This window comes from Podarcis tiliguerta (assembly GCF_965153285.1).
Source record: "Podarcis tiliguerta genome assembly, chromosome: 2".
Classification (NCBI taxonomy): Eukaryota; Metazoa; Chordata; class Lepidosauria; order Squamata; family Lacertidae; genus Podarcis; species Podarcis tiliguerta.
This window is the reverse complement of record NC_139535.1, coordinates 44457811-44482869: the sequence shown is the minus strand read 5'-3', so window position 1 is coordinate 44482869 and position 25059 is coordinate 44457811. Positions and strand designations below refer to the sequence as shown.

Below are 25059 nucleotides of genomic sequence, written 5' to 3'. Positions count from 1 at the left end.
TTCTCTGGCAAGGAGAGCCCGACACGCGCCTGGCCCAGGTTGCACCAATAGCAGGAGCAGCAGCAGCAGAAGAAACTGCCCTTTGCAAACAGGAGCAGCGCGCCGTCGGCGCCGCCCCAGCAGGCAAAAGGGAAGTACCGCGGACCGCTCCCCATCTGTAGCAGCGCCCGGCCCTCGGAGGCGGGACGGGGCTTCCCCCCCTGCAAGGCTGCGGGGCGGGAAGGAAACCCGGCGCTCCGCTTTCTCGCTCCCTCCCTCCTCGCGCTCTCCAAAGTGCCCGTAGCCCACAGCGCGAGCGGAGCTCCCGGGCCTAGCAAGGCTCCCATTCCCGGCTGGCCAGGAAGAAAGGCGGAGAAGGCAGCTCCCACAGCAGCAGCAGCGGCGGCGGCGGCGACATGGGCTCCCCCACGGACACCCACGAGATGAATGGGCTGACCGCGGAGAACGGCGACGCGACGCCGCCCGAGCAAGTAAGGAACGCCCCGGGGGGAAAGGAGAGGGAGTGCGCGCGCGCGGAACGGCTTTGCAGTAGCCGCGGGCTATTGGGCGCGCTTGCCGCGAGTCCGGCGTCGCCGCCTGAGGGAGAAGAGGAACGCAGGCGATGCAGCAGGAGACGGGGAGCTGGCGTTTCAGACGCCGTGCGCCCTGAAGGGCCTTGTTTGTTTCCCGGGCGGCAAAACGGGCAAAGGTCCGCTCTGGGAGGCAGCTGGGGGGAGGACGGGGACGTAGAGGAGACCTGTCTTGCCTGGCCGGAAAGACTTTAGGAAAGCGGTGAGGTCAGTACCAGCCTGGCTGCTGCTTGGCAGGGATTTCCCGCAAATCTCAGCCAGCCTCCCACAAATCTCGGCCTCCAGGGAAGGGCAGGGAGTAAACAGCGAGGGCGGCTTCTGGGCGACGGAGGAGGGAAAAGGAGCCTCTGGGCCCAGGCTGGCAGGAGATTTGTGTTCCCTAGTTCTGCTGCGCTCACAGCTGCTTTTGCATAGTGTAGCCGGGGCAACTGCGGCAGACGGGTGGGGTACAAATTATTATTATTATTGCCCATCACTGTCACAGTGAAGAGTGTTGGAAATGAAAATAGCCCGAAAGAGGAGGAGCCAGAGGATAGCTTTCTTCTACTGATCTACAAAAGAATGTAAACAAGTGATCAGGTGACATGTAGACTTCAAAATGAGCAGGGAACTGCATCAGGCCCAGGAGGAATTCATGTCCTTAAGCTGAGGGCTTGCCAACTGGAGTTTACTTGTGTTTCCCCCATGACCCACCCAGTTACCATCTTGGAGAGAAAGGAGGTGTGGAGCGGTATCCGTGGCAACAGAACCTGATTTCACTGAAAGTCTGTTTTGAAGCACTGGTCCATCCTCCTAGATCAGGAGTCAGTAAACTTTTTCAGCAGGGGGCCAGACTAGATTTTTTTAAAAAATGAACGAATTCCTATGCCCCCCAACTAACCCAGAGATGCATTTTAAATAAAAGGACACATTCTACTCCTGTAAAAACACACTGATTCATCCATGACAGGTGGCCATCCAACCACTTTTTAAAAACATCCAAGGAAGGAGAGTCCACCATGCCTTGTGGGAGCCTGAACAGCTCTTACTGTCAGAAAGTTTTTCCAAATGTTTAGTTGGAATTTCCTTTCTTGCAATTTGAAGCTATTGGTTTGAGTAGTACCCTCCAGAGCAGGAGAAAACAAGCATGCTCCCTCCTCCATGTGACAGCATTTGAGATATTTGAAGATGGCCATCATATCTCTTCTCAGTTTCCTCTTTCCAAGGCTAAACATACCCAGCTCCTTCAAGCGCTCCTCATAAGGCTTACTTTCCAGACCCTTGATCATCTTCGTTGCCCTCCTCTGCAAGCATTCCAGCTTGTCAACAAATTTTATTATATTACATTGGTACTGTTTGCCCTGCCCTGCCCTGCTCATTTTCTTTTGATTTTCATACAAAAGCTTGCCCTTCCTCTTGTCAAATTTCCTTAGATCCAATTTCAGTTCCCCTTTCCCTCTGATGTGAGATATTGCTGGATGGGGAGCTGGTATCCACTTGCTCATTGGAGCTGTTTGTCCTGTCTGAAAAGGGCAGGAGGTCCTTTGTGCTAGGGTGCACCAAGGCTCAGCCCTGGCATTTATTTTAAGTGCCACAACTCAAAACAACACACAACAAGGGCGGAACAGATTCAAAGCCATAGATTCAAAGGCCAAGGCTTTGGCTTCCTAGGCAGCTCCTGCTCCCACCACCAACTTCATCCCCTCACCCAGTTCTACTGGCAAGTGCAGAAGACTTGGGAGAGGGAGGTGAGGATCTGTCTCATTTGTATTGGACTTTAGAGAACATCAACAAGATGTTCTCTTGTCCAAACCTTAGAAATAAACCCCTGTTAGTCTCCCAAGTCTTCTGCTTTTGCCCTAGAGTTTGGAAGAGATTTGGGGGTGGGGAGATGTTTCTCGTGTTGTTAGAATAGCGTAAGAATACTCCAAGGAGGGTATATGTGCTGCTGGGTTCTCTTCCTCAGAAGATTAGAAGCATTTGTCCCTGGTGATTTGTTGAGTAGATTTGTGGACACTTGAAAATGCCTCTAAGTCACAGAATGCATTTCAGTTACTACTGAGCAATTACTGAATCCCCCCTCCCCCATCATAGATTCAGTTCATAAGCGTGGTGTTTCAAGACAATCTCTTCTTTGTCTAAGAAAATTTAAGCATAAGCCTATCAGAGTGGGAGTTCTCATCATAACCGCCTTGAAAATGGATTATTGGCTGGTGGCGAATCCTCAAATTTTTGATTGGTTTCTTAGTTCACCTTTTTGGGGGAAACATGATTGAACTTGTAGTTATTTTGCAACTCTAAGCAACTTTGGGTGGTAGACCTTTTTTCGATATGCTTTAATCTGGTTTCTGGTTTGGCCCTCAGACTGAGATTTCTTTATTTGCCATGGGGAATGAGTGGTGCCTAGAGGCTGAGAAGTAGTAGAATCTTTTTGATTTTACTGGACCTGTCAACAGCTTTTGATCTAGAAGACCATGGCATTCCACTTGAGTACCTGATTGACCTGCCAAGAGTTAGGGGACTGCTTTTAAGTGGTTCCACTTCTCTCTGACAGGACAGTTTCTGAAATAGCCACCAGCCAACTGTTATTTTTAGTTCTCTGCAACTATCTGCACTTAAATGGTTTTATCCTAGCCATTTTTAACATCTGTATGAAACCGTTTGTAGAGAGAGCCTGAAGTTTTGGAGTGCAATGTTAGCAGCATTCTGTTGACACTCACCTCTATATTCTTCACATCCAGGAACACCAGTCTTAGAGCATAAAATGAGATTTGGTGGTCATGGAAAATTGAATGAAAACAAATAAGCTGACACTGAATTATTGCAAAGAAGAACTAGAAGTAGTGATGGTTTGAGAATTCTAGAATCTGTGGAGATCCACTGGAGATCACTAGAGCCGTAGCCCTGGTAGTGATCAAGTACAAATCAAGTGTCATACTGCAGATCATATTGTCCTAGGATAGAGAAGTACCTGTTCAGCATTCCTGAACAGGAATGAGGTCCGTGGTACTTTAGGGATCACCTGAACCCTTATATCCCAGCTCTGTCGCTAAGATCACTGTTGATTGTGTCCTGAGTTGGGGAGGCTCATCTGATGTCGACATGAAACCAAGTCTTTGTGTTATCATCCCAGTCCTGTGGAAAGCTCTTCCAGTAAATATTCGGCAGGCACCATCTGCATTAACTTTTAAATGTCTGCTGAAAACTTTGTTATGCTGCCAGGCTTATGCAGACAATTAGGAACAATATTTTTTTGGAATAAAGGTAAAGGTAAAGGTACCCCTGCCCGTACAGGCCAGTCGTGTCCGACTCTAGGGTTGTGCGCCCATCTCACTTAAGAGGCCGGGGGCCAGCACTGTCCGGATACACTTCCGGGTCACGTGGCCAGTGTGACGAAGCTGCTCTGGCGAGCCAGCACCAGCGCCGCACACAGAAACGCCGTTACCTTCCCGCTATAAAACGGTCCCTATTTATCTCCTTGCACTTAGGGGTGCTTTCAAACTGCTAGGTTGGCAGGAGCCAGGACCGAACGACGGGAGCTCACCCCGCTGCGGGGATTCGAACCGCCGACCTTACGATCGGCAAGTCCTAGGCACTGAGGTTTTACCCACAGCGCCACCTGCGTCCCCTTTTTTGGAATAGCTAGCTAGTAATTTGTGATTTTAATTTGTGAGGGGATTATATGGTTTTATTTACAACAGTCTGTATAACAGTTGAAAACTGCTTTTTAAAATTAAATTTGGCATATAAGTATTTTTTTTATAAACAAACTAATTAAAAGGCAAGCGTTAATTGCTAATTAACTGGCAAGTGGTAGCCTACATATCTCCAAGCATCCTGTTTACACCCACAAGCTCATTTTTCTTCCCCTGCCCCACATGAGTGTTTTGAGTAACTTCTGATCAGGTGTGAAAATAAAGAATGGACAGAGTGAGTTAAATATATAACAATTACAATCAATCAATCAATAATTTATGGAAGGTTTAGTTTTGCATTCCACCAGCTTCCGCCCCTCCCCCTCGCCCCGCCCAATTCAATGCGTTCTGAAGGCCAGTGGTAATATTAGTTGGGCCAGAAATGCATACTTGCATACCAAATTTACCATGCAGAATTAAACACTTAGGCTTGCTAGCTAACCATTTTTATTGCATATACATTTTCATAAGGCAGCTGCACACAGTTCAGTGGTTCTCATTTGTATGAAAGCAATCGCTAGCAGCACAGAACTGCTAGCCTGGTAGAATTTGACTTTCAGCTAATTACTCCATGCGTGAAGGCATTAGAAAATGCCTGTGTGTCATAACATTAATCCCATGACTCAGATCCCTGTTTATATTCTGAGTTTATGCAAATGTAGGTCTATGTGCAGGCATGAGTACTTCTGCAACATAATAGCATGCCCACAAGCCACAGCAAGATTCTGCTGGATATGATTTTTTTGGAACATCTTCCAAGAGAATATTCCTGAGTAAATTAAGACCTTGATATATAGACAGGATATAAAATGTAAAGGCCATATTTTGAGAAACTGCCATTCATCTCAGAAAGTCTGACCCACAGATGGGAATGTTTTCACATGTGGATCTACTATAATGCAAGGACACAACTGCACTGCTGTGAGTGTGAAATGCAGCAATTTCCCTGCAAACCTTTCCCTATTTCTTAGTACAACAGCTTCAGGAGTACTGTTTCTGGAGTTTGCATAATCAGGATCCAAATCTCTGAATACTTTTAAAAAAATGTTTTGTTTGCTTGAAATTTGTTTCAAAAAAGGAGATTTTTAAACATGTACTTTTAACGGAATGGCACAAGTCCTCGCTATGTTGAATCAAATGTTTGTTATAACAGGGTGGGGTTATTCATTTAAAACCACTGAGCTTCACATTTGAAGGCCAGGTGCAGCCTCGGCATAAGCAAGTCTGCAGCTTATACTTTCCCCCATGAGGTCACACATGCAGGATTTTGGGGTGAGACTGTCTACATGTTACCTTCCTTATAAAACAGAAGCTGGAAATGGTCTCCATGTGATGGGAGTCTTCATGTACTGTGTGCAATCATCCATCGCATAATTATTCTGTGGTGAGTTTCTGTCTCAGCACCAGCCATAATAATGTGCTGCTGACATAGAAACTCTCTGTGTAATGTGAAAGAATCAAAAGATAGTTAGGTACTGGTGTGAATGGTCCATTGTGTCACGGCTGCTTCTATGTACCTTCTTTGTGATGAAGCTATTTTGTAGACAAGTCCTCTAGAGCGGTTCTGCACAGTTTTAACGGCCTAACTATCTCTTACTTTAAATCTATGGTTTGGCACAGCATCAGTGTTACAACCATTAAACGTGGAAGTCTCCATGGGGACCATGTAGAGAAGCAGGGAAGTGGGGTATGGTCCACATTTCTTCTAGATTCTAGTCAAATATTTTAACAGGCTTTATTTATAAAGGAAAATCTTCTCATTGTAGTATTTTTCCATGTATAAGACTAGGTTTTCCCCCTTAAAAATAATGTCAAAAATTAGGGGGAGTCTTATACATGGATACATCTCCTCACATTTTCTTAAATCTGAGTCTCCAAAAATAGGGGGCGTCTTATACATGGGGGCATCTTATAGATGGAAAAATACGGCATTTAAATCATACTTTACCACAGGCTTACTAGCTTCCCTAGTGCAAATTCCTATCAAGAGTCTTCTTGTTGTTGTTGTTGTTTAGTCATGTCTGACTCTTCATGACCCCATGGACCAGAGCACGCCAGGCACTCCTGTCTTCCACTGCCTTCAGCAGTTTGGTCAAACTCATGTTAGTAGCTTCAAGAACACTGTCCTCTTTCGTCCCCTTCTCCTTGTGCCCTCAATCTTTCCCAGCATCAGGGTCTTTTCCACGGAGTCTTCTCTTCTCATGAGGTGGCCAAAGTATTGGAGCCTCAGCTTCAGGATCTGTCCTTCCAGTGAGCACTCAGGGTTGATTTCCTTCAGGATGGATCGGTTTGATCTTTCTGCAGTCCATGGGACTCTCAATAGTCTCCAGCACCACAATTCAAAAGCACCAGCCTTTTTTATGGTCCAGCTCTCACTTCCATACAACACTACTGGGAAAACCATAGCTTTAACTATACAAATCTTAATTCTGGCTTGGGATTCATCCAGTCCAGCCTTTCGCATGATGTATTCTGCATATAAGTTAAATAAGTAGGGAGACAATATACAGCGTTGTCGTACTCCATTCCCATTCTCCATTTTGAACCAATCAGTTGTTCCATATCCAGTTCTAACTGTTGCTTCTTGTCCCACATAGAGATTTCTCAAGAGACAGATGAGGTGGTCAGATCAAGAGTCTTAAGCATTACTTAAGAATACCAAAAAGAGATCTAAATAGAATATGGATGTTAAAAGACATGTATTCTGGGAAGCAGTCTATTGTGGTAATTAAGTGTTTGAGATTTCCAATTTAATTCTAATAAATTTGCATTTGCTACAAGTGAATTGTTTCTTTATGTTGATCTGTACTATGTTTTTCAGACATGCTTTTGGAAAAAGTCACTGATTTCTGAAGAGGCAAAGAAACACATGGCTAGAGTTTAACTGGATATCTTAAAAGCAGTTCAGGTCTTGATTCTGTTTAAGCCAGGGCTTAACTTATAGATGACCAATATTACACAATGCATACATAGAGCCATACTACCTTGAGGAGCCATGTCACATCCCATTAATATAGCCCTGCCTTAGCTCTTAAATGCTCAAGTTGGGAAAGTGAATAAGAAACAGATGAGCATGATAGTGTGAAAACATATGCTTGATGGGAACAGAGCACAAGATGCTAACCAGAACAATACCCACCCACATGCCAAGATTAAAACACCACTTTTAAGTGCTTAACAGATGTAAAGCTTTTTCTGGAAGAAAAGGCTAGTTAAAAAGAGAACAAGGAAGAGCTAAACAACACAGATCACAGTTTCAAAACGAATAAAATAATTCTGTACATCTCATGGTTCCAAAAACATTATAAGTAAACGAGATGTCTAATCCACCAGAAAAGCAGTTAGTATTAAAATGTATGTTTGCTAATCATAGGCTTATAATTGTGAAGACCAACATACAGCCCCAAAATAAGGAGTGGGAAATGATTTTCTTTCAGGTTGAAATGGGCTGCTGCATTGGAGCTGCAGGGAGGCACCTCTTCCTACACTCGAGTAGGACTCTGGCAGAGACACATGCCCGATTGGCATGTTCTCTCCCTCCTCCCTGTAATATCTCCCTCAAACAAAAGTCTCAGTTCTTTCCCCCACTACCCCGCTGTTTCAGCAGTTTTGATGCAAGCAATCAGAAATGAAAACATTCTCCTGTTCCGGGAATTAGGCAGGAGGGAGATGCCCAGCTCTGCCTCACTTCCTAAAAAGAAAAAGAAAAAAGTATCTCAGTGCTGGACTTCGTTGCTTGCGGCATTTAATTTTATTTCACTTCTTGTCCAACAGTTAATATTTGTGTGTTTTCTTCATGTATGTACTTGTTTATCCCAAAAAAGACGTCAGAAATGTATATTCCTGATAGAAACCTGGATAAATACTATGAAGGGTCATTTACAGATCTCTTAAAAATGCAGTGCAGGTTGTGTTCATGGGCCCAGAGGGGGTGGGGTGGGGAGTCAGTGTGGTGCAGTGGTTAGAGAGTTAGACTAGGGAGACCCAAATTCAAATGAGACCTACTTTGCCATGTAGCTTAATGGGTGACCTCGGCTGGCCTAAGCCATCTCACACGCTGTTATCAGGATAAAGTGGATGGTGTATGCCGTCTTGAGCTGCTTGGACAATGTATAAATATACTAACAAATCAAGACCCCTGACCTCACTTTAACAAGGAGTATGCCCCACCCTACATCATCCCACATGCACAGATGTGCAAAAAGATGATATTCAAAAAAGTGGGTGAATTTGCACAAAAACCAATGTAACTTGAAAAAAAGTTCTAATAACGGGGGGCGGGAGGCAGGATGGGGCAGTAGCAGGGAGGTGGGGAAACACATGCATTTAGTTTATATCAGGGGTCAGCAAACCTTTTCAGCAGGGGGCCGGTCCACTCCCTCAGACCTTGGGGGGGGGGTGGACTATATTTGGGGGGCGGGGTAAGAACAAATTCCTATGCCCCACAAATAAACCAGAGATTCATTCTAAATAGAAGCACACATTCTACTCATGTAAAAAAAACACCAGGCAAGCCCCACAAATAACCAGAGATGCATTTTAAATAAAAGGGCACATTCTACTCATGTAAAAACACACTGATTCCCGGACCGTCTGCGGGCTGGATTTAGAAGGCGATTGGGCTGGATTCGGCCCCCCAGGCCTTAGTTTGCCTACCCATGGTTTATAATAACAAGAAGACTTGTACCTCTTTAGTGAGGCAAGAAAGTAAAAATGAAGTGGAATGCTAATGGCTGGGAAAAGACAATATATTTATTTTCCAGATGGCGTCATAGAAGCTTTGTTGTCTTCTGTCTTGTGTCACCCTCATCCACTGCTGTCTCTGTTCACAGATTTTAATGTTTCTGTAATGCTTCAAAACTCTGCAAAATCTGTTTCACCAGAGTCAGTAATGGAACAAGAGAATTTCTGCATCCTGTTCCTATGAAACAAGATAACATCTGATTTTGTCCAGCTCCTAAGACTCAACCATAAAACAATATTCTTTCCCCTCACAAATTCTTCATAGGCTTGAAATGTTTTGCTGATCCAGGGCCAGTGTTTACCAGATGACAGTAGGATGAAAGTACTGTACATGCTGTACATATGTGTATCTTGGAAATATAGATGAAAGTTTTCAGGGTCCAGATATTGGGGTCCCCTCTTAGCCTTAGATATTTTGATTGCAGGGAAGGTCTGCCCAAGTGTGTATATTCTGCAAAAAGGTCAGAAACCTGTTTATTAAGTAAATGTTGGGAAATGCTTGCCAAAATATTGCACATTGAAGTTCCACTTCCCCCACAACTCGGAGCTTCCTTGATGGAGTAGGACCAAAAGTTCACATGGCACAGCATCCTGTTCCCAGCAGTCTCTGCTTCAGAGATGCCCACAAAGTTCACCACCCCAGCTCTGTTCCTTTGACATTAAGCTCTCCCATTCCTCCTTTCTGCAGAGCCAATGCAGCTTTTGCGTCCTGCTCTTATAACTGCTTCTAATCATTTCCTGTCTCCTCTCCTAGCCCTGTCTTACCCCATCCTATTCCATTCCACCCATCAGGAGGTGTGTTGGGCAGGAAGAAATGCAAAAAAGAGAGCTGTAATGACCAGAGAGCTGTTGCTTCTTTTCCACCCAGTGGCTCGCATGGGTCAGGGGAGGTACATATGTACTCCTTCTCCTGCCATATATACCACTCCTGTTTTCCTGGCAGCACTGTTCTTCTTCCTTATACTAAATGCATGTGGTCCATAGGTTAGGGTAGGGCACAGGAAGCAGGTGAAGCCTCTGCCTGCCCAGGGAAAGATGCACTATCTGTCCATGCCTTTAAGAATGTGTGGGATGTTGCTGTCCTCATTCATGGAGGTCCCTGTGGAACTGACCCTGGTTTAATGGCAAAAAGATCCACTGGCAGCAGATAGGCTTCCCTCAGGACACCTTGGCTCCCATGGTCCCCTCTCCTTTCACACACAAATGCCAAAGTTGTTCCCGCTTTGGCCAGCTGCGCATGTGCACAAGAGTGCTAGCGTGATGACAGTCATACATTCTTATGTATATAGGAAGATACTCTGAAATTAGGGCAAATCTACCCTATTAAATTATCTTCTTTTCCATTAGTGTGAAACACTGACTTCTTTTATGTTTTGTAACTAGTCATATAATTTCTTTCTGCCCAGAAAGTATCTTCTTGTAAACTGAAAAGCATGAGTCATACTGGGAAATTTCCAAAAACACACACACAAAAACCCCCCTCACTGCACATTGCATTGCATTGCATTGCAGCAATACTGAAGTGTCACGCTTCTCAAGGAGAGTTCCTTACCCCCAATTTAGAGCTCAAATAAAAGTGAAAGAAAGGAGAAGGGCATGCTGGAAGTCAGCAGAAAAAAAACCCCATCAAACTGATTTATGCTGTTAGGAAAAATCTCCAACTACATTTTACTGCAAATACATGATCTGTGATGACACAATTAACAAGCTTACTGGATGCTTAATTGCACACCTTGTTAACTTTTTGCTTGGTAAACTGAAATTTACCAGCTCATGATGGACAGGTCAATGTTCCATTTCCCATGAGCAACTTCCATGCTACAGTGAGGGAAACCGCATTTGCCTCAGCAGGTTGCTGATGTGCTGGTGAGGCCCACAATATTCTTTGATATTCAGATATTCAACAGGGGTAGAGGAGCAATGATTTGTGAGCAGGAGCTTCTGATCATCCATTGTCATTTGACAGGATGTCTCTCATTCAACCTGATTTTAATTCCACCCTGTGCCAGGAATTAATTTACCATAAGTATTAGAACAGACCCAAACTACAGTTTCTTCCAAACAAATGTCAAGACATTGGGATAGGGAAAGGATGCTGACATGACTAGTTATAGGAAGCAGCAAGGTGGCATAGATGCTGGGGCACAGAAGCACATGGCAGAGGGAAGGGCTGGTGCTGCAGCCTGACACAGACATGGAGGGGGCACTCTTCCCTTTGGAATAGGCAAAGTGAGGAGACAGAGAAGGAAGGGCCATCTGTCTTGGCAGGTGGGATGGGGCGAGCCGACAAAGGCAAAAGTGAAACCACTTCGTATGTATGTGGGGGTGGTTGAGCTAACCACAGATTGGCTGGCAGGCTGAGGGCATCTGTGGCGCAATGTGTGACACTTTAGAACCCTAAGGTCTGATGAAATGTATAACTTACAGAAGATTTCATCAAATGCCTGAAAGGACAAATCTCAACACTAATAGGGTTGCCATACATCCTATTTGGAATACTGTAGTGTCTGGGCTGAAACCAGCAAAAATGTCCAGGAAAATCCAGCCACATGGCAGCCCATTAAAATTGCCAAAAAAGGGCAAGTTTTAGTGATTTTTCCAGAAAAGCTTGACAACTTTGCAAAAAAAAAAAAAAAAAGCACCACAACTTTTCTGTCCAGATTTTCACTGTTTGGGATATGGCAATCCTAACTAAACTTGTTAGTGTAAACCAAATCGTGGTAATAAACTTCATTCTGCTATTGTGATGGGGCATGTTTGGTGATTTAAAAAATAGCTACAGGCAGCAGCGTATAAAACTTATCTTTGTCAAACAGTGCAACTTTCTCAAAGTAGTTCTGAAGCTCTTACTTCCTACAGTTTAATCAGGACTTTACATGAATATCCATCTTACTCACTTTTTCCTAGAATATAACTTTTCAAATGGTGAAGGAGAGCTGCTTTCAACCATGAAACAACCATGACCAGTTGGTGTTCTGTATTTATGTCACACTGTCCTGCCATAGAGCACAGAAGGGCTTATATGGGGTCTCCCATCTCAGCACTGCTCACAGCCTGTGCAACCTGCTTCCCATATAATGTATTTTTAAACACGGCTGTAGCTGATAGGAAGCAGGGTATTATCACACACTGACCATGCTTCTAATGCTGCCTGAATCATGACTCTTTGAAATGTTGTGCCTTTCAGCCTCGAACACAATGGCTGCAGAGAAACAGACAAATTAACATCAACCATTATGCCAATAAGAAGAGTGCGGCAGAAAGTATGTTGGACATTGCTTTGCTTATGGCGAATGCATCCCAGCTCAAAGCAGTTGTGGACCAAGGACCTACCTTTTCAACCTACGTTCCACTTGTTGTCCTCATCGGCATCTCGCTCTCACTTCAGATCATAGTAGGCGTGCTTCTAATATTCCTTGGTATGTATAGTCACATGGATTTCTTCTGATTTTGTGCCGTTTATAGTATTCGTTTCTCTGTTTCAAAAGAGGCATGCTCATATTTTACAAAAATAATTGTTACAATCTTGGTGTTCATTTTTCCATTTTAAAATGGGCGTGTAAAAAGAAACTTCTTTAAAAAATAGCTATATCCTACTCTTTTAACAAAGTTCCTTTAAATAGTTCCATATAAGTGGATGGGTATATTATTACATTTTTTATTATTATTATTATTATTATTATTATTATTATCATCATCATCATCATCATCATCATCGTGTTCTTATCAGATTCTGTGCACTGCATGAGAGACAAAATGAATACATATAATACATGAATAAATACAATATAGGACCAGTTCTCTTTGAATAAGAATATTATTGATTAGCTCCTTTCAGGTAGTCCCCTTGATGTTATTGCAGTTGTGTCAATGGGGAAGGTGGAGCCAACTGCTAGCCTAATCCATACGTCCCTCACAGGTCGTATCCCCACACTTGTGAGGGACATCAACAAAGGAAAGCAGACTGTGTGCCCTGTGTGATCAGGTTTCCCATTCATGAAGAAAATAGGCTTCCATCAGACCACGAACATGTGCAGGTTAGGAAATATATGAGCAAATGCTACAGTAACTTTTGTTGGGTTATTTTGCAAGGCTGCCATGGAATTATTTACATGAAATATTTACTGAAATAAGATACTAAATATATTCTTTTCTGAAAGCTTCCCTGAATTTTACCATTCATGTTGTGGAAAAGAAGTATCAAAAGACTACAGTTATGACATTTGTTTCTGAGGAGTAATTTTTAGCTCAAGAAGTATATAGGAACTGTCCTTCCAAACCCTGAATTTATGTAGCCTGAACTATACTTTTCTTCCATCTGAACTATACTCTTCTTCCATGCTAAGGAAGTCATACTCAGTATTTTAACTACTCTGTCATTTTCTCTATAAATAGTTTTACTTTGGCTTATAGCATTACAACACTACAGTCTCATTAGGAAATAAAAGTAATTGCATCAAAAGCAAGCCTTCCAAGGTTTTGAAAAGGAAAATAGTAAATATGGCTTGGAAGCCAAGGACTTGTGACTGGAAAACTCCAAAGCTTGTATAGCCTTTCACCACAATGGGTTTATTATACAGGATTCCCTTGGGCATCTTATCAACGTCACAATAGTTTTCTATTACATAATGTTCCGAGGTACTTACGAAAGTAGCTAAATGACATTTCTGCTTCTGCAACAGGAGATAATCAGTCACTGACCACATTTTGCTTTTACTTTTAAAGAATATTTATAAACCACCAGCTCATAATAAATATCATGAAATATCATAACTAAATATCCTAATTAAATAATTATGAAACCATAAAATGCGCAACAAGTGACCAACACTGAATAAAATTCATTCTCTAATGAGGAAAACGAAAATGTTTTAAGCAGGCAACAAACTATCAGGATTGTAGATGCTTGTCTGATTGCAATAGGAACATTGTTCCAAATTACTAGTGCTACTATGCTTGGTTTACGCAGAAATGAAACAAATGTTCATCTGTTTAGAAAGTGTAAACATGAGGTCAATTTATAAGGAAGAAAAGCAGCTTAAGATTCTGTCCCCCTCCATGTCAGCTGGTCAGGAAGGGGATAATGTTTCTCAAACACCTTGTGGAACATTGAGTTAGATCCAAATTTGCTCAGAGCAGACGTCTCTGAACTAAATGCTCCCAAGAGCAAAAGCAGAGAAGGCAGTTTGGGGCAATTCCTCTTTCTCCATACAGCCACCTATCCTCCCTAACCCCCCCCCTTTCCAAAAATCCACTTTACGCAGAAGAGTGAGTCTATACCCAACCGGAAGTTTTCATCAAATGCTGTGATTTTATATTTTGTTTGTATGAAATGAAAGCACATTGTGAGGGCTTGGCTTTAAAAAGCACTTTTACACTTTAAAAAAAAAAAGATTTTAAATACGTAACAAATAATGTTGGTAGAGTATGAGATTCTTAATCCTGGCATCGTGGGTTCAAGCCCCACATTGGGCAAAAAGATTCCTGCATACCCATCCAGTACAAAAGGCAGAGTTGAAAACATTGGTTTATTGGCAGCCTCAGTTTCACCTCAAAGTTTGCCTTCCGTAATCATTTTTCTTGATTCAGGGTAGAACTGGGTAGTCCAAATGTTGGGCTACTTTCCCCCCTACCCACACAGTGATATTGAGAGGTTTATAGGAGCAGCTCACTTTGCTTGTTATCAGGCCTGTTCATTTTAGGGCAGAAAGGGAAGGAAGGAAGTGGTCAGATCCCTAGCCAGAGAGATGTTTTGTTCCAAATGTTGGCCTGGCAGCTTCTCTTGCCAGATTCCAAGCCTATATTTTAGCAGTAGGACTCTTCCCCTCCCCCTTTACAGTGGTACCTCAGGTTAAGAACTTAATTTGTTCTGGGGGTCCGTTCTTAACCTGAAACTGTTCTTAACCTGAAGCACCACTTTAGCTAATGGGGCCTCCCACACCGCCGCTGCGCGATTTCTGTTCTCATCCTGAAGCAAAGTTCTTAACCTGAGGTACTATTTCTGGGTTAGGGGAGTCTGTAACCTGAAGCATATGTAACCTGAAGCGTATGTAACCCGAGGTACCACTGTATCTGTCTTTTAAATTGCGAGAGCCAGAGAAGTTTAAATCCTGCACCCCTGTGTCCTGTATTGCCATGCTGCAAATGAGAGCATAGATTTGCTTTCCTTGATCCAAGTTGAATTGGGAATTGAGCTAAAGCGAACTATTAACCTGTTTTAAAATGCCAAGATTACCTGCCCAGATCACACTTTAAAAAAAAGAGAGAGCAAACGCTCTGTATGTGGAATGTCTCCTTTTGGTGGCACTGAAGTTCAAATTTATTCATCAGGCAACCAAATACAGACATTCATCCCATAGATTCTGTAGTACCAAAAACCCTTTTGTAAGACCTTTTTCATTGGCAGGGGGATGAAATAGATTAGGCTACATGAAATGACAGTGGGATTGGATTACTATAATAAAATGCTTAACAGTACCTGTACTTAAGAATGGTTTCAAGTTTAGCTCTATTGTGTAGTACTACAATAATGAAATAAGATTACTGCAATTCCCTCTGAAAGCTCGGAGCCTAGCTTTGTTAATAGACAGTGTTGCATTTTTTAAAAAAATAATCAGACCCATGCTTTATATCTCCAGTGCTGGTGAATCATCTGAAACTGGGTGATGTCTGAATGCATAAACCAGAGAGTTACACCCTGAGCTCACTGGTTTCTTTCCTGCCAGCAGCCCACCTCATTGATTAGAGCATTACAGTATTATTATTTTCTAACAGCTGTGTCAGCTCTTAAAAATCATGTTGTGTAATAGCAGTCACTCTGGACTGCTTGCATTTCTTGGAATCATATTATTGTGATTTTAGAAGAAAGAGGATAGCATCCACATGATTGAGTCTGTACTCCAAAGTTAATTTTAGGGCATGCATTTCCCACAGAGAGCAGCTCTTCCTATCATACAATATACTGCTTTTGAAATTTTTGGGAGTTTCCAAAGCTGATAGTGATGTAATATGGGAAGTCTTCTGTTCAAATAAAGAAAAAGAGATTTCGTTGAACCTGCACATGCTTCAATCTGGCATTTCTCAACAGGTTCTTTGAATCATGGTTCATATCATATCAGCTGCAAACTTTATTTTGAAAAGTCTGAATTTAAAATTAAGCATTTTTGGATCCTCTCCAGTCACTTCATGGTGCTTTTATCTGTCTCAATATGAGGCTATGTTACCCATCCTGCCTAATGCTTTTGAAAAAAGTATCTTGCTCTTTGTTGATTGAACTTTGTTACTATTTTTTTTCATAGTACTCTGCTCTGTAATAGATTGATTGTGCTGTATCAACAGCTTATCACATTTGAATACTGAAATAACTGAGCCTCGTTTCTCCCTTATTACTCCTAATTCCTCATAGAATGCAGTGTTCTGGCAATTAGGGGAGCCTGGTCTGTTGCATTGTTAGGAATTTGATTGTGGAGAAATGTGGCCGGGTTTAATTTCGGAGGACCAGGAGGTTCACATATAGCACCCATGGGTCATGGTTCACTGATTCTTTAGATTGTTCCTCATGTCTGTGCAAACTTTATTTTTAAAACTCTGAATTAAATATTAAGCAATTTTACATTGTTTCCAGACAAGTGAGAGCATTTTGAAAAGCAGTATTTATAAAACATGAAGAATCTGTGTAGTTGGAATTTTTATTGTGCTTCTTATTTTGTACAAGCCACTTTAAACAATTCAAAATAAGAGGAGACTTTGGTGCTAAGTCTTTGCTAATGCCAATTTCTCCCATTCATATTCTCACAATAGTTTCCGTCTCACAAATTTCTGTGGTAGGAAAAACGAGACAAAACCATCACTGCTCAAGTTGCCCTAGTCATCTCCTGCCTTATGGAAAATCTGCTCATAGAAGGTCGTCTGAGGAGAGCCTTCACTCTCTCCAAATGTGGAGCAGTTCCTTCAGACTTCATGCAATTCCATACAAGAGCATGCATATTTAATACGGCCCATTTATACATTTTTCAAAACCTGGAAGTAAAAATAACAGGATGCAAATCCCATCTCTCTTTTCATCCTGCTCTCTTTCCACCTCAGCCACTCAGGCAAAGAAAAAATGCAAGAAAACAGCAGGTAATTGTGATTCACACCACTGAAGCCCATCGCTTGCAAGTCCATGTCATTTAGCTGAGCAGGCATAAATGTTTTCTTTAGTAAAAAATAAAGCAGTAGGAAGTGAGCAGTGAGCTCATTTAGAATTCAAAGGTCGGAGAGACCAGGCAGAAACCTGTGGTAGAGGCTTTTAAATAATCTTAAGCAGCACTGCCTCTGGTAACAAGGTATCAAGAAATGGATAAAGCAAAGCAAATGACAAAATGTCACATAAAATTAGGGAAACTCTAGAAGCATTCTAGCTTAGGATAGAAGACCTCAGGCCTGGTGCAGTCAGGTTGAGGGAACATTCTTTCATATGTGGTGGCCCTGTAAAAGGGTAAAAGAGTATTGGGAAATAATCCACAATGATTTGAAAATTTAAAGTATTTTCCCAAAAAAACCAGAGTCCTTTTTGTTGGGGATAACTCAGACGGAAATTCCCAGGTGTCAAAAAAGGTCATTTATGTATGCCACTACTGCGGCCCATGTTTTGTTAGCCCCAAAACTGAAAACGAGCGAGGTCCCAACTAAAGAAGAGTGGCAACTTCAACTCATGAAAGATGCGCAGCTTGGTGACCTAACATATAGAATGAGAAGACAAGAAGAACATACATTTAAAGAAGACTGGGAAATGTTTATTGAATATATGGGGAAGAATTGTGTACACTTGAAATCGTTGGCAGCATTAAGATAAACTCAACAATGTAGACAGGTTTTGAGGGATGCAATAATGGAATACTGAGTGGTTTAGTTCATGTAAAATTTGCAGGGATTTATGATATGCAAAATGAACCATGGAAAGAGAAGGGAAGTCACTGATATTTTAAGGTTGTTTAAATGAATATTTTAAATTGTAAAACATTTGGTGTTCTCTTCAGGCCATGTCTTATCAAGCCACACCTCCTCACCAGGCCTGCTCCAAGCCACCCTCAAGAGCTTGAAGGTGTCCTTGAACTGTGACAATGCTTGCCTGGATGGAGAACAGGGACAGGTGCATGCGTGTGAGTGTGTATGTGTAGAAACCTGGCTTTTGTGGCTGGAATGTAGCCCACTTATGCAAAGAAAAGCACTCCAGCAGTTGCTCCACCCACTTTGCCTCTGGCTTGTGGCCTCCGAAGATTGCCAACTAAAAAATAATGTCCCTCAGGCTGAAAAAGTTTCCCTGGCTGTTGTAGTTGATAAAGCCTAGTTTGTATGGATGAGTAAAGTAATCATTTCCTTAATAAAAAAAGCATTTCATTTCACCTACTACTTCAGATATTGGCCTGTGATTGCAAATTCTTTGTCAAGACAGCCACTGAAAAGCATCCAAGAATAATGTTTTTTTGCTTTTTTATTATTCAGATAGTTGGCGCACATATCTCTCTTGAGTTCTACTGGCACACAAATTTTGTTACCTTCCCTTGCTGATATCTCCCCCCCCCCCAGCAGAATTCCAATAATAACAACAACATAGTTCTCATATTTGTGCTTGTTTCTCATTGGTAATACTTCTTTTGTTATTTCCCCCCATTGCAGTCAAATATGACCTTAATAATCCTGCAAAACATAGCAAGCTGGATTTCCTCAATAATCTGACAACTGGACTGGTGTTTATTATAGTGGTTGTGAATATCTTCATTACGGCCTTTGGAGTTCAGAAGCCAATGGACTCAAAAGTATAGGTCATAGAAGGTGAGTTCCTACCCATAATATAGTTTCCCGATTATTTTTCATCTGTGATGTGGGCCTCTGTGTCTGAGGAACATGGAAAAGTCCCCAGATCTGAGGCATTGAGGGAGCCCCTCCCTTGAATGGAGCAGCCCGTATTTCCTCCTCATCTGTATTTTCCTCACGATTTTCCTGCCACAGTTGTGGCAGGCATGTAATTTAGCATCCCATGCACAAACCTGAGGCTTCTGGGCTTTCTTTTCCCACAATGAGACTAGAAACTTTCCCTTCCATTTTCAGCTACCCTTGGTTTGTTATTAGGGCAAAACCCTAACAACAGAGTTGTGATTATCCAAACTGTGGTTTAGGGAAACAAGACAGGCTTTGAAGTTGTGCTTTGAGGATGGCTTCTTTCACTAAACCGTAGTTAAGTTTGACTAGTGTTGTCTGGGTTCACCCATAACAACAAGCTGCAGTTAGTTGAAAATGGAAGCAAAAGCTTCTGAAGTCTTCACAGTCCCAGCAAGTTATAAGTCTGAGGCTTGTTTGTGTAATGTTAAGCTATGATTTAGCATTGTGTTTGAATGCAGCCACTGAATCAGAATGTGGATAAAGATTTAGAGTGCAAAAAGGAGGAATAACTAGTGGTCTTTTAGCCCTTCTTTCCCCCTCCCCTTGTCATAAATGACATTCTCTCAGAAGCAGAAATGTTTTCTCTTCACTGTTGTCCATGAGTGAAAGCACAGTAAAATTAATTTCCTCTGTCATTATATTGTAATAAATAACCTTTTAATACAGTCACAAATTTGCATTAAACCACATCTGTAAGCATTAAATATGTGGGAGACTCATTCTGACGTAACCTAAATATGCAGTTTTAGACTGGGCAGTGTTTCCCCCTGCTCAATACACTTCACCTCGTCTCTACAGGAAACCCAGCCTAGGAAATTCTGAACCACAGTTTGAACCACGTATTTGTGGAAACTTAGAACTGTTTGGGATTTTTCCTCACTAGATCACTTTAAGAAAACCAAGATGCCTCAAAGCACCACCCTCCCCCCCCCCCCCTTGTAAAGGGTCAAAGTCAGTGCCTGGTTAATATAAGAAATCATTATGGAAATTCACACCTTCCACAAATACTCATTTACTACCAGCGCTCCACATTTAGCCCTTCCAAAGGCAGCAGAAAGGCAGAAGTGCAGAGCAGGCAGTGAGCTGATCAAGTATGAGAATGCTAAAGGAATGGAGTCAGCAAATTGTTAGAAAAGCAGAACCCAGCACTGTACCACTGTGAAGGAGGAAGTGGGACAAGGGGGTGGCGGGGATGTAGACAGACAGACAGACACTCAGAGAGAGAGAGAGCAGCAGTGAGTGGAAAAGACCAACCAGTGGAAATGGGTGGCTCCTTGCTTACACAATCTTCTCATCTACAGGGAGCTGGTAAAATTTGGGCTCCTCCCTTGAGGGACTGTGAAGGGTGTCTTCGCACCCCTCACCCTTGTTGACACAAACGTTAACAAGTTCAGGTTATTTTGGAGCAAGCTGGAATTTCTAGGCTCTCTGACGGTACACGTACTCTCAAATGCCACATTGCCTTGTCAAAATACTAGCACCAACATTTGCTGACACCATCTATCAAAGTGACAGGAGGAGAAACCGTATTTCAGGTAGCATGTTATCTGGGAGACGTTAGCTTATATTAAGGCAAATGAGTTGTAAGGAGCTACTGGGCCACCTGGAGAGCTCTGCATTCTGGGGTGTGCCAGAAAGGGTGTGGCGAGGCCACAGGCAGGAAAGAAGAAAGGCATGTAGTCACCAGCCAACCTGGTAACTGCCTGAAGCAAAAACACTAAATACAGAAGCCTGGTCATGAGATAGTATCCTCATCTGAGGCAGCAGACTAATTTAGAGGGGTAGGCCACCTGCATGCCCAGTATTAGAACATAAGAAGAGCCTGTTGGATCAGGCCAATGACCCATCTAGTCCAGCATCCTGTCCTCCCTGTGGCCAACTGATGCTTGTGGGAAGCATGAAAGCAGGACCAGAGCTCAACAACACTATGTCCACCTGCAGTATTCACACTTCCTCCAACAGTGATGGAACATCATGGCCAGTAGCCATTGACAGCCTTATCCTCCGTGAATTTGTCTAATCTCCTTTTAAAGCCATCTGGGTTGGTGGCCATCACTGCTTCCTGTGGCAGCGAGTTCCATAGTTCCATTACATGGAGAAGTAATGTATTTTATCCCATCTTGAATTGTCAAACATTCAGTCACATTTGGATGTCCACAAGGTCTAGATGGAGAATAACTTTTCTCTAACTACTTTCCTCATAGGGGAGTTGTTCCATCCCCTTGATTATTTTCATTAGCTGACAAAAAAGACGAATGGCTGGGGAGGAACAGCTGGAGGCTGTTGCCATTCCCCCCAACATCTGTTGCCTGGGGTGGTTGCTTACTCTGTCTAACGGCAGGTTCAGGCCCAACAATTCAGATTGGAAGCTCTTCATGTTCTCTTACACTTTGTAAAATGGCATGCCCATTTCTAGTTTAACGAAAGTGGTGCTGTCGCTGGTGCAATCTACTGGGTGCAATCGGCACAGTGTGACCCAGTTGTGGGTCATGACTCACCAACTGAAGGTCAATAATTTTATATACTTATCCTCGTATTTAGCATACTCTGTAGAACAGTAGGAATCAAAAAGGACTGGAAGGTCATATGGGAATTTTGGGGTGAAATGTTGAAGTGACTTCAAAAGGGAATGTCTGTTTTACAAAATAGTCACCATTCTGCTTATAATAATCATAATAACAACAATTTCTTATTTATACCCCGCCCATCTGGCTGGGCTTCCCCAGCCACTCTGGGCGGCTTCCAACAAAATATTAAAATACTGTAATGCATCAAACATTAAAAGCTTCCCTAACAAGGCTGCCTTCAGATGTCTTCTAAAAGTCTGGTAGTTGTTGTTCTCTTTGACATCTGCTTGCATCCTTTTAACTACTTTATTTTCTTTTCTTTTTACAGAGACCCAAGATCTTAAATGTTGGGAGATAAATGTTATGAACTTGAGCCAGTATCTCTTAAATGGAAAACATGAAGAACCTGAAGCAATTCAAAAAAACATTATTCTCTTTCAATTGAACTGTTTCTCCGGGAACTGTTATCCCATGCCTCCATTGGCAGCTCAGAATTCCTTGCTCTCTGTGCCTTATATGTTGAACAGAGAAAGAGGTGATTTCTACACTTGAAAGTATGGGCTTCACAGGAGTAGAAAGACAGCTGAAAATTCTGCACTAAAGGAAGGCTAGTTCATCTTGCAAAACTCAACTTTCTGATCCCAATATTTAACACAAATGAACTAATTTTTGTAATTTTTTCTTTACATAATTCTAGCCGTAAAATGTCTCGTATTTGGAGCTTTTTCTCTTCTGCAAAGGCCATTATACCTCATGCTCCTTCAGAACTCAAGTGTTCCAAGAAACAAGGCTTCGGCCCCCCAGTTCTTTTTAGAAATAATTTGCTGTACTTCTTTCTGAGGCCTTACAGAAGTGTTGGCGTAAACTCTACTGCTTTGAGAGCAGTATCTTAAAATACAGCCCGTAGCATACACTTCTCAGTGCAATCCCAGCTTATGATCAGTCATTTAACAGTGTTGATAGATAATAGTAGCATACTTAGCTGATCACAACTCTAAAGAGATATCCCCAGCCACCCTCTAGATTTACTCTAAGGACTGCACACATCACATTTATAAAGACATGTATGAGGGGAAATGTGTACCCTAGTGCTCTGTTGGATGTGAAGATGCCGCATGGTTGTAGACTCGTGCTCACTAGGATATTTATTTGGATTTATAGTTTATCAGACTTGAGGGCTCAGGTGGCCACGAATTTCAGTTCTGTAAAAGAATGACAATAAAAACAAATGATATAAGGAGATCCAGAAGGAGAGAAAATTAAAAAGGGGGAGGCAATATTCCCAAACCCTCTCTAAATATATATAAATATCATATGTGAAATAACCCTTATTGGGGAGGAGAAAAGGCTAAAGAGTAAATCCAAAGTGGTCCCAAAGGCAGTTGGATGGTGTCTTGTATGCCCCTTTCTGGCAACTCCTGCAGCCAAGCTGGTGCCAAATGTATTGCTTTGCTTTGGACCACATCAGCAAGGCCAAGAGGGGTTCTTGTTGTCTGGGCAACCCAGGCCCTCCATGCAAACGGCCTGGACTTGCACCCCAGAAAGGCTTCCTTTCAGTTCTTTATTACAATAACCAAAAAGTTTCTAATTCAGACAGTGATTCTAACAATGTCGACTCATTGAAGGCTTATTGAATTCAATGGGGCTTACTCCCAGGTAAGTGGAGTTAGGATTGCAGCATTAGTCAACATTATCTCTCCACTGAAAGGTCCTCTGTCTTTTGATAGCACTTCTCGTATGATCCTTGTTGTACAACGATTTTCACAGAGGACTTCTTAGAGGAAAGTCTTAAAGCTTTCCTTATTTTTAGTGCTTCAGGGGGGGAAAGGCCAGAGACTTTTCATTCCCAGACTCTATTAAAGAGGCTCTGTTCAGACCTCTTTGATTCTGCAGTGATATACTTGAGAAATCTACTTTTACTTGAGTTAACTCTCAGGTTCACTCTACAAAAGCCATGGTGCATTTATTCCAGACTTCCAAAGGTAACTCTCAAATTGTAAGCAAAGGTCATCTTCAGTAGGAAAGACAGTTATGCATGCTTACCCATCGAAATGGGCTTTAGGGCTTCTAACTCTCTGCTGGACTATCACCATTCCCCCCCCCCCATGTGATTTCTTATTTTCAGTGCTTTTTTGGGTAATTCTGCATGAACACAAGAAACAAAACTATTCTTGAATATATACTGTTGCTGGCAATTGTATGCATCACACGTATTTTCTATAAGAAAATATACTCAATATTTTTCTTAATGTACTATATGTTAGAACCTGCTCCTAAGATATAGCTATGTAATTATTGTATTCCGCTATTGTTTTCATTTATTATATGTATAAATATTTAAATGTACATAGAACTTAAGGTAATTAGTCAGAAAGTGTGGCATTTTCATTTACCATTTCAGTTGCTATTTTCCCCCACTGATTGTAAGAATAGCAGATTATTAGGAACTAATTTTTGGAGTAATATTCAATGGTAGGCATCCTCAGAGTAGACCCGCTTAAGTATACTTACTTAAGTTTATCGATTTCACTGTGTGTACTTTGAGGATGACTGAAGTTGGCTATCACCAAAAGAATTATTATTATTTTTCTGTTTTGCCAGTAGGAAAATAGAGAATAAGAAGAGCACAGATGTCTCTTGAGATGAGGTGGTTCTATTTCAGTGAAACTGGTTGGATTTTTCTAAAACTGTATGTTAGTGAGAAGAGGAATGTGTCGTAAGACATGCAATGTACAGTGTCTTCTTGTTAGAGTATAAATGTTACTTAAAGGGCTGCAGAATTAAGGAGTGGTTTGGCTAACATGTATTGTGCTTTCTCATCCATTTCAGCTGCTTAAATAATGCAGCAAAATATTCAACCCTTGGGGCGCAGTGAATGGTGCAATAAAATAAGATTTCTCATTTATAGAAGAAGTGCAATGCTTTTTTATGATCTATAGAGGTAGTGCAGGTTTTTTTGTGAACTTTTTCAAGAACAGAATGTATAGCACTGATTTTACAGATTTTTAAAGAAAGCTTTAGAAATATAGTTACTTAAACTTTTGTGGCATTAAGGATGCAATCTTAAAGAATACTTACTTGGAAGAGACTTTTAAGCAGATATGCTTAGCATTTGCCTTTGCCTTCCATGCTCCTGGTTGCTTGCAATTAATGTGGAGTGGAGTGCATTTATTCCCGTAAGCTTAAACATGCTTTTTAATTCAATATTGTGTTAAGGCTGTAAGTCCTGTACTGTACACATTGACCTGGAAGAAAGGACTATTAAACTCAATGGGACTTTCTTCTGAGTAGACGTATAGAGCACTGTACAGCATAAAACATATACATACAATTTTTTAAAATGGGAGAAGTGTGCAGGGGAGGAAGGAGAAAGCTAATGACTTCCAAGCCATAGAGGACCAGAATTTTCTATCCTGAGTGCCTCATCCCAAAGCTTGTAAATGCCCACTGCTGGAGGCAGGAACTGCAGTGCTTCCGATCCTTCTTCTCAGGTTGGGATCTTTATTTTTTCACTGCCGCTGAAACAGTGATGAAGATGAATTTTCTTTCTCTGATAAATAAAGCATTTTTGTTCATTGTGTA

General features: G+C 41.9%; 1 protein-coding gene and 1 long non-coding RNA gene across 2 annotated transcripts; both read left to right on the top strand.

Annotated features, from left to right (window-relative positions):
• Nucleotides 1–25059, top strand: NINJ1 (ninjurin 1). The gene is made up of 4 exons (XM_083421957.1): nucleotides 1–470; nucleotides 12174–12405; nucleotides 18647–18802; nucleotides 21806–25059. Exons 1-3 carry the CDS (start codon nucleotides 396–398, stop codon nucleotides 18790–18792), a joined length of 453 nt encoding a protein of 150 aa, XP_083278083.1. The 5' UTR covers nucleotides 1–395; the 3' UTR covers nucleotides 18793–18802; nucleotides 21806–25059.
• On the top strand, nucleotides 1696–6908 carry LOC310668743. The gene is made up of 2 exons (XR_014506826.1): nucleotides 1696–3812; nucleotides 4191–6908. It is a non-coding gene; the product is annotated as an uncharacterized lncRNA (long non-coding RNA).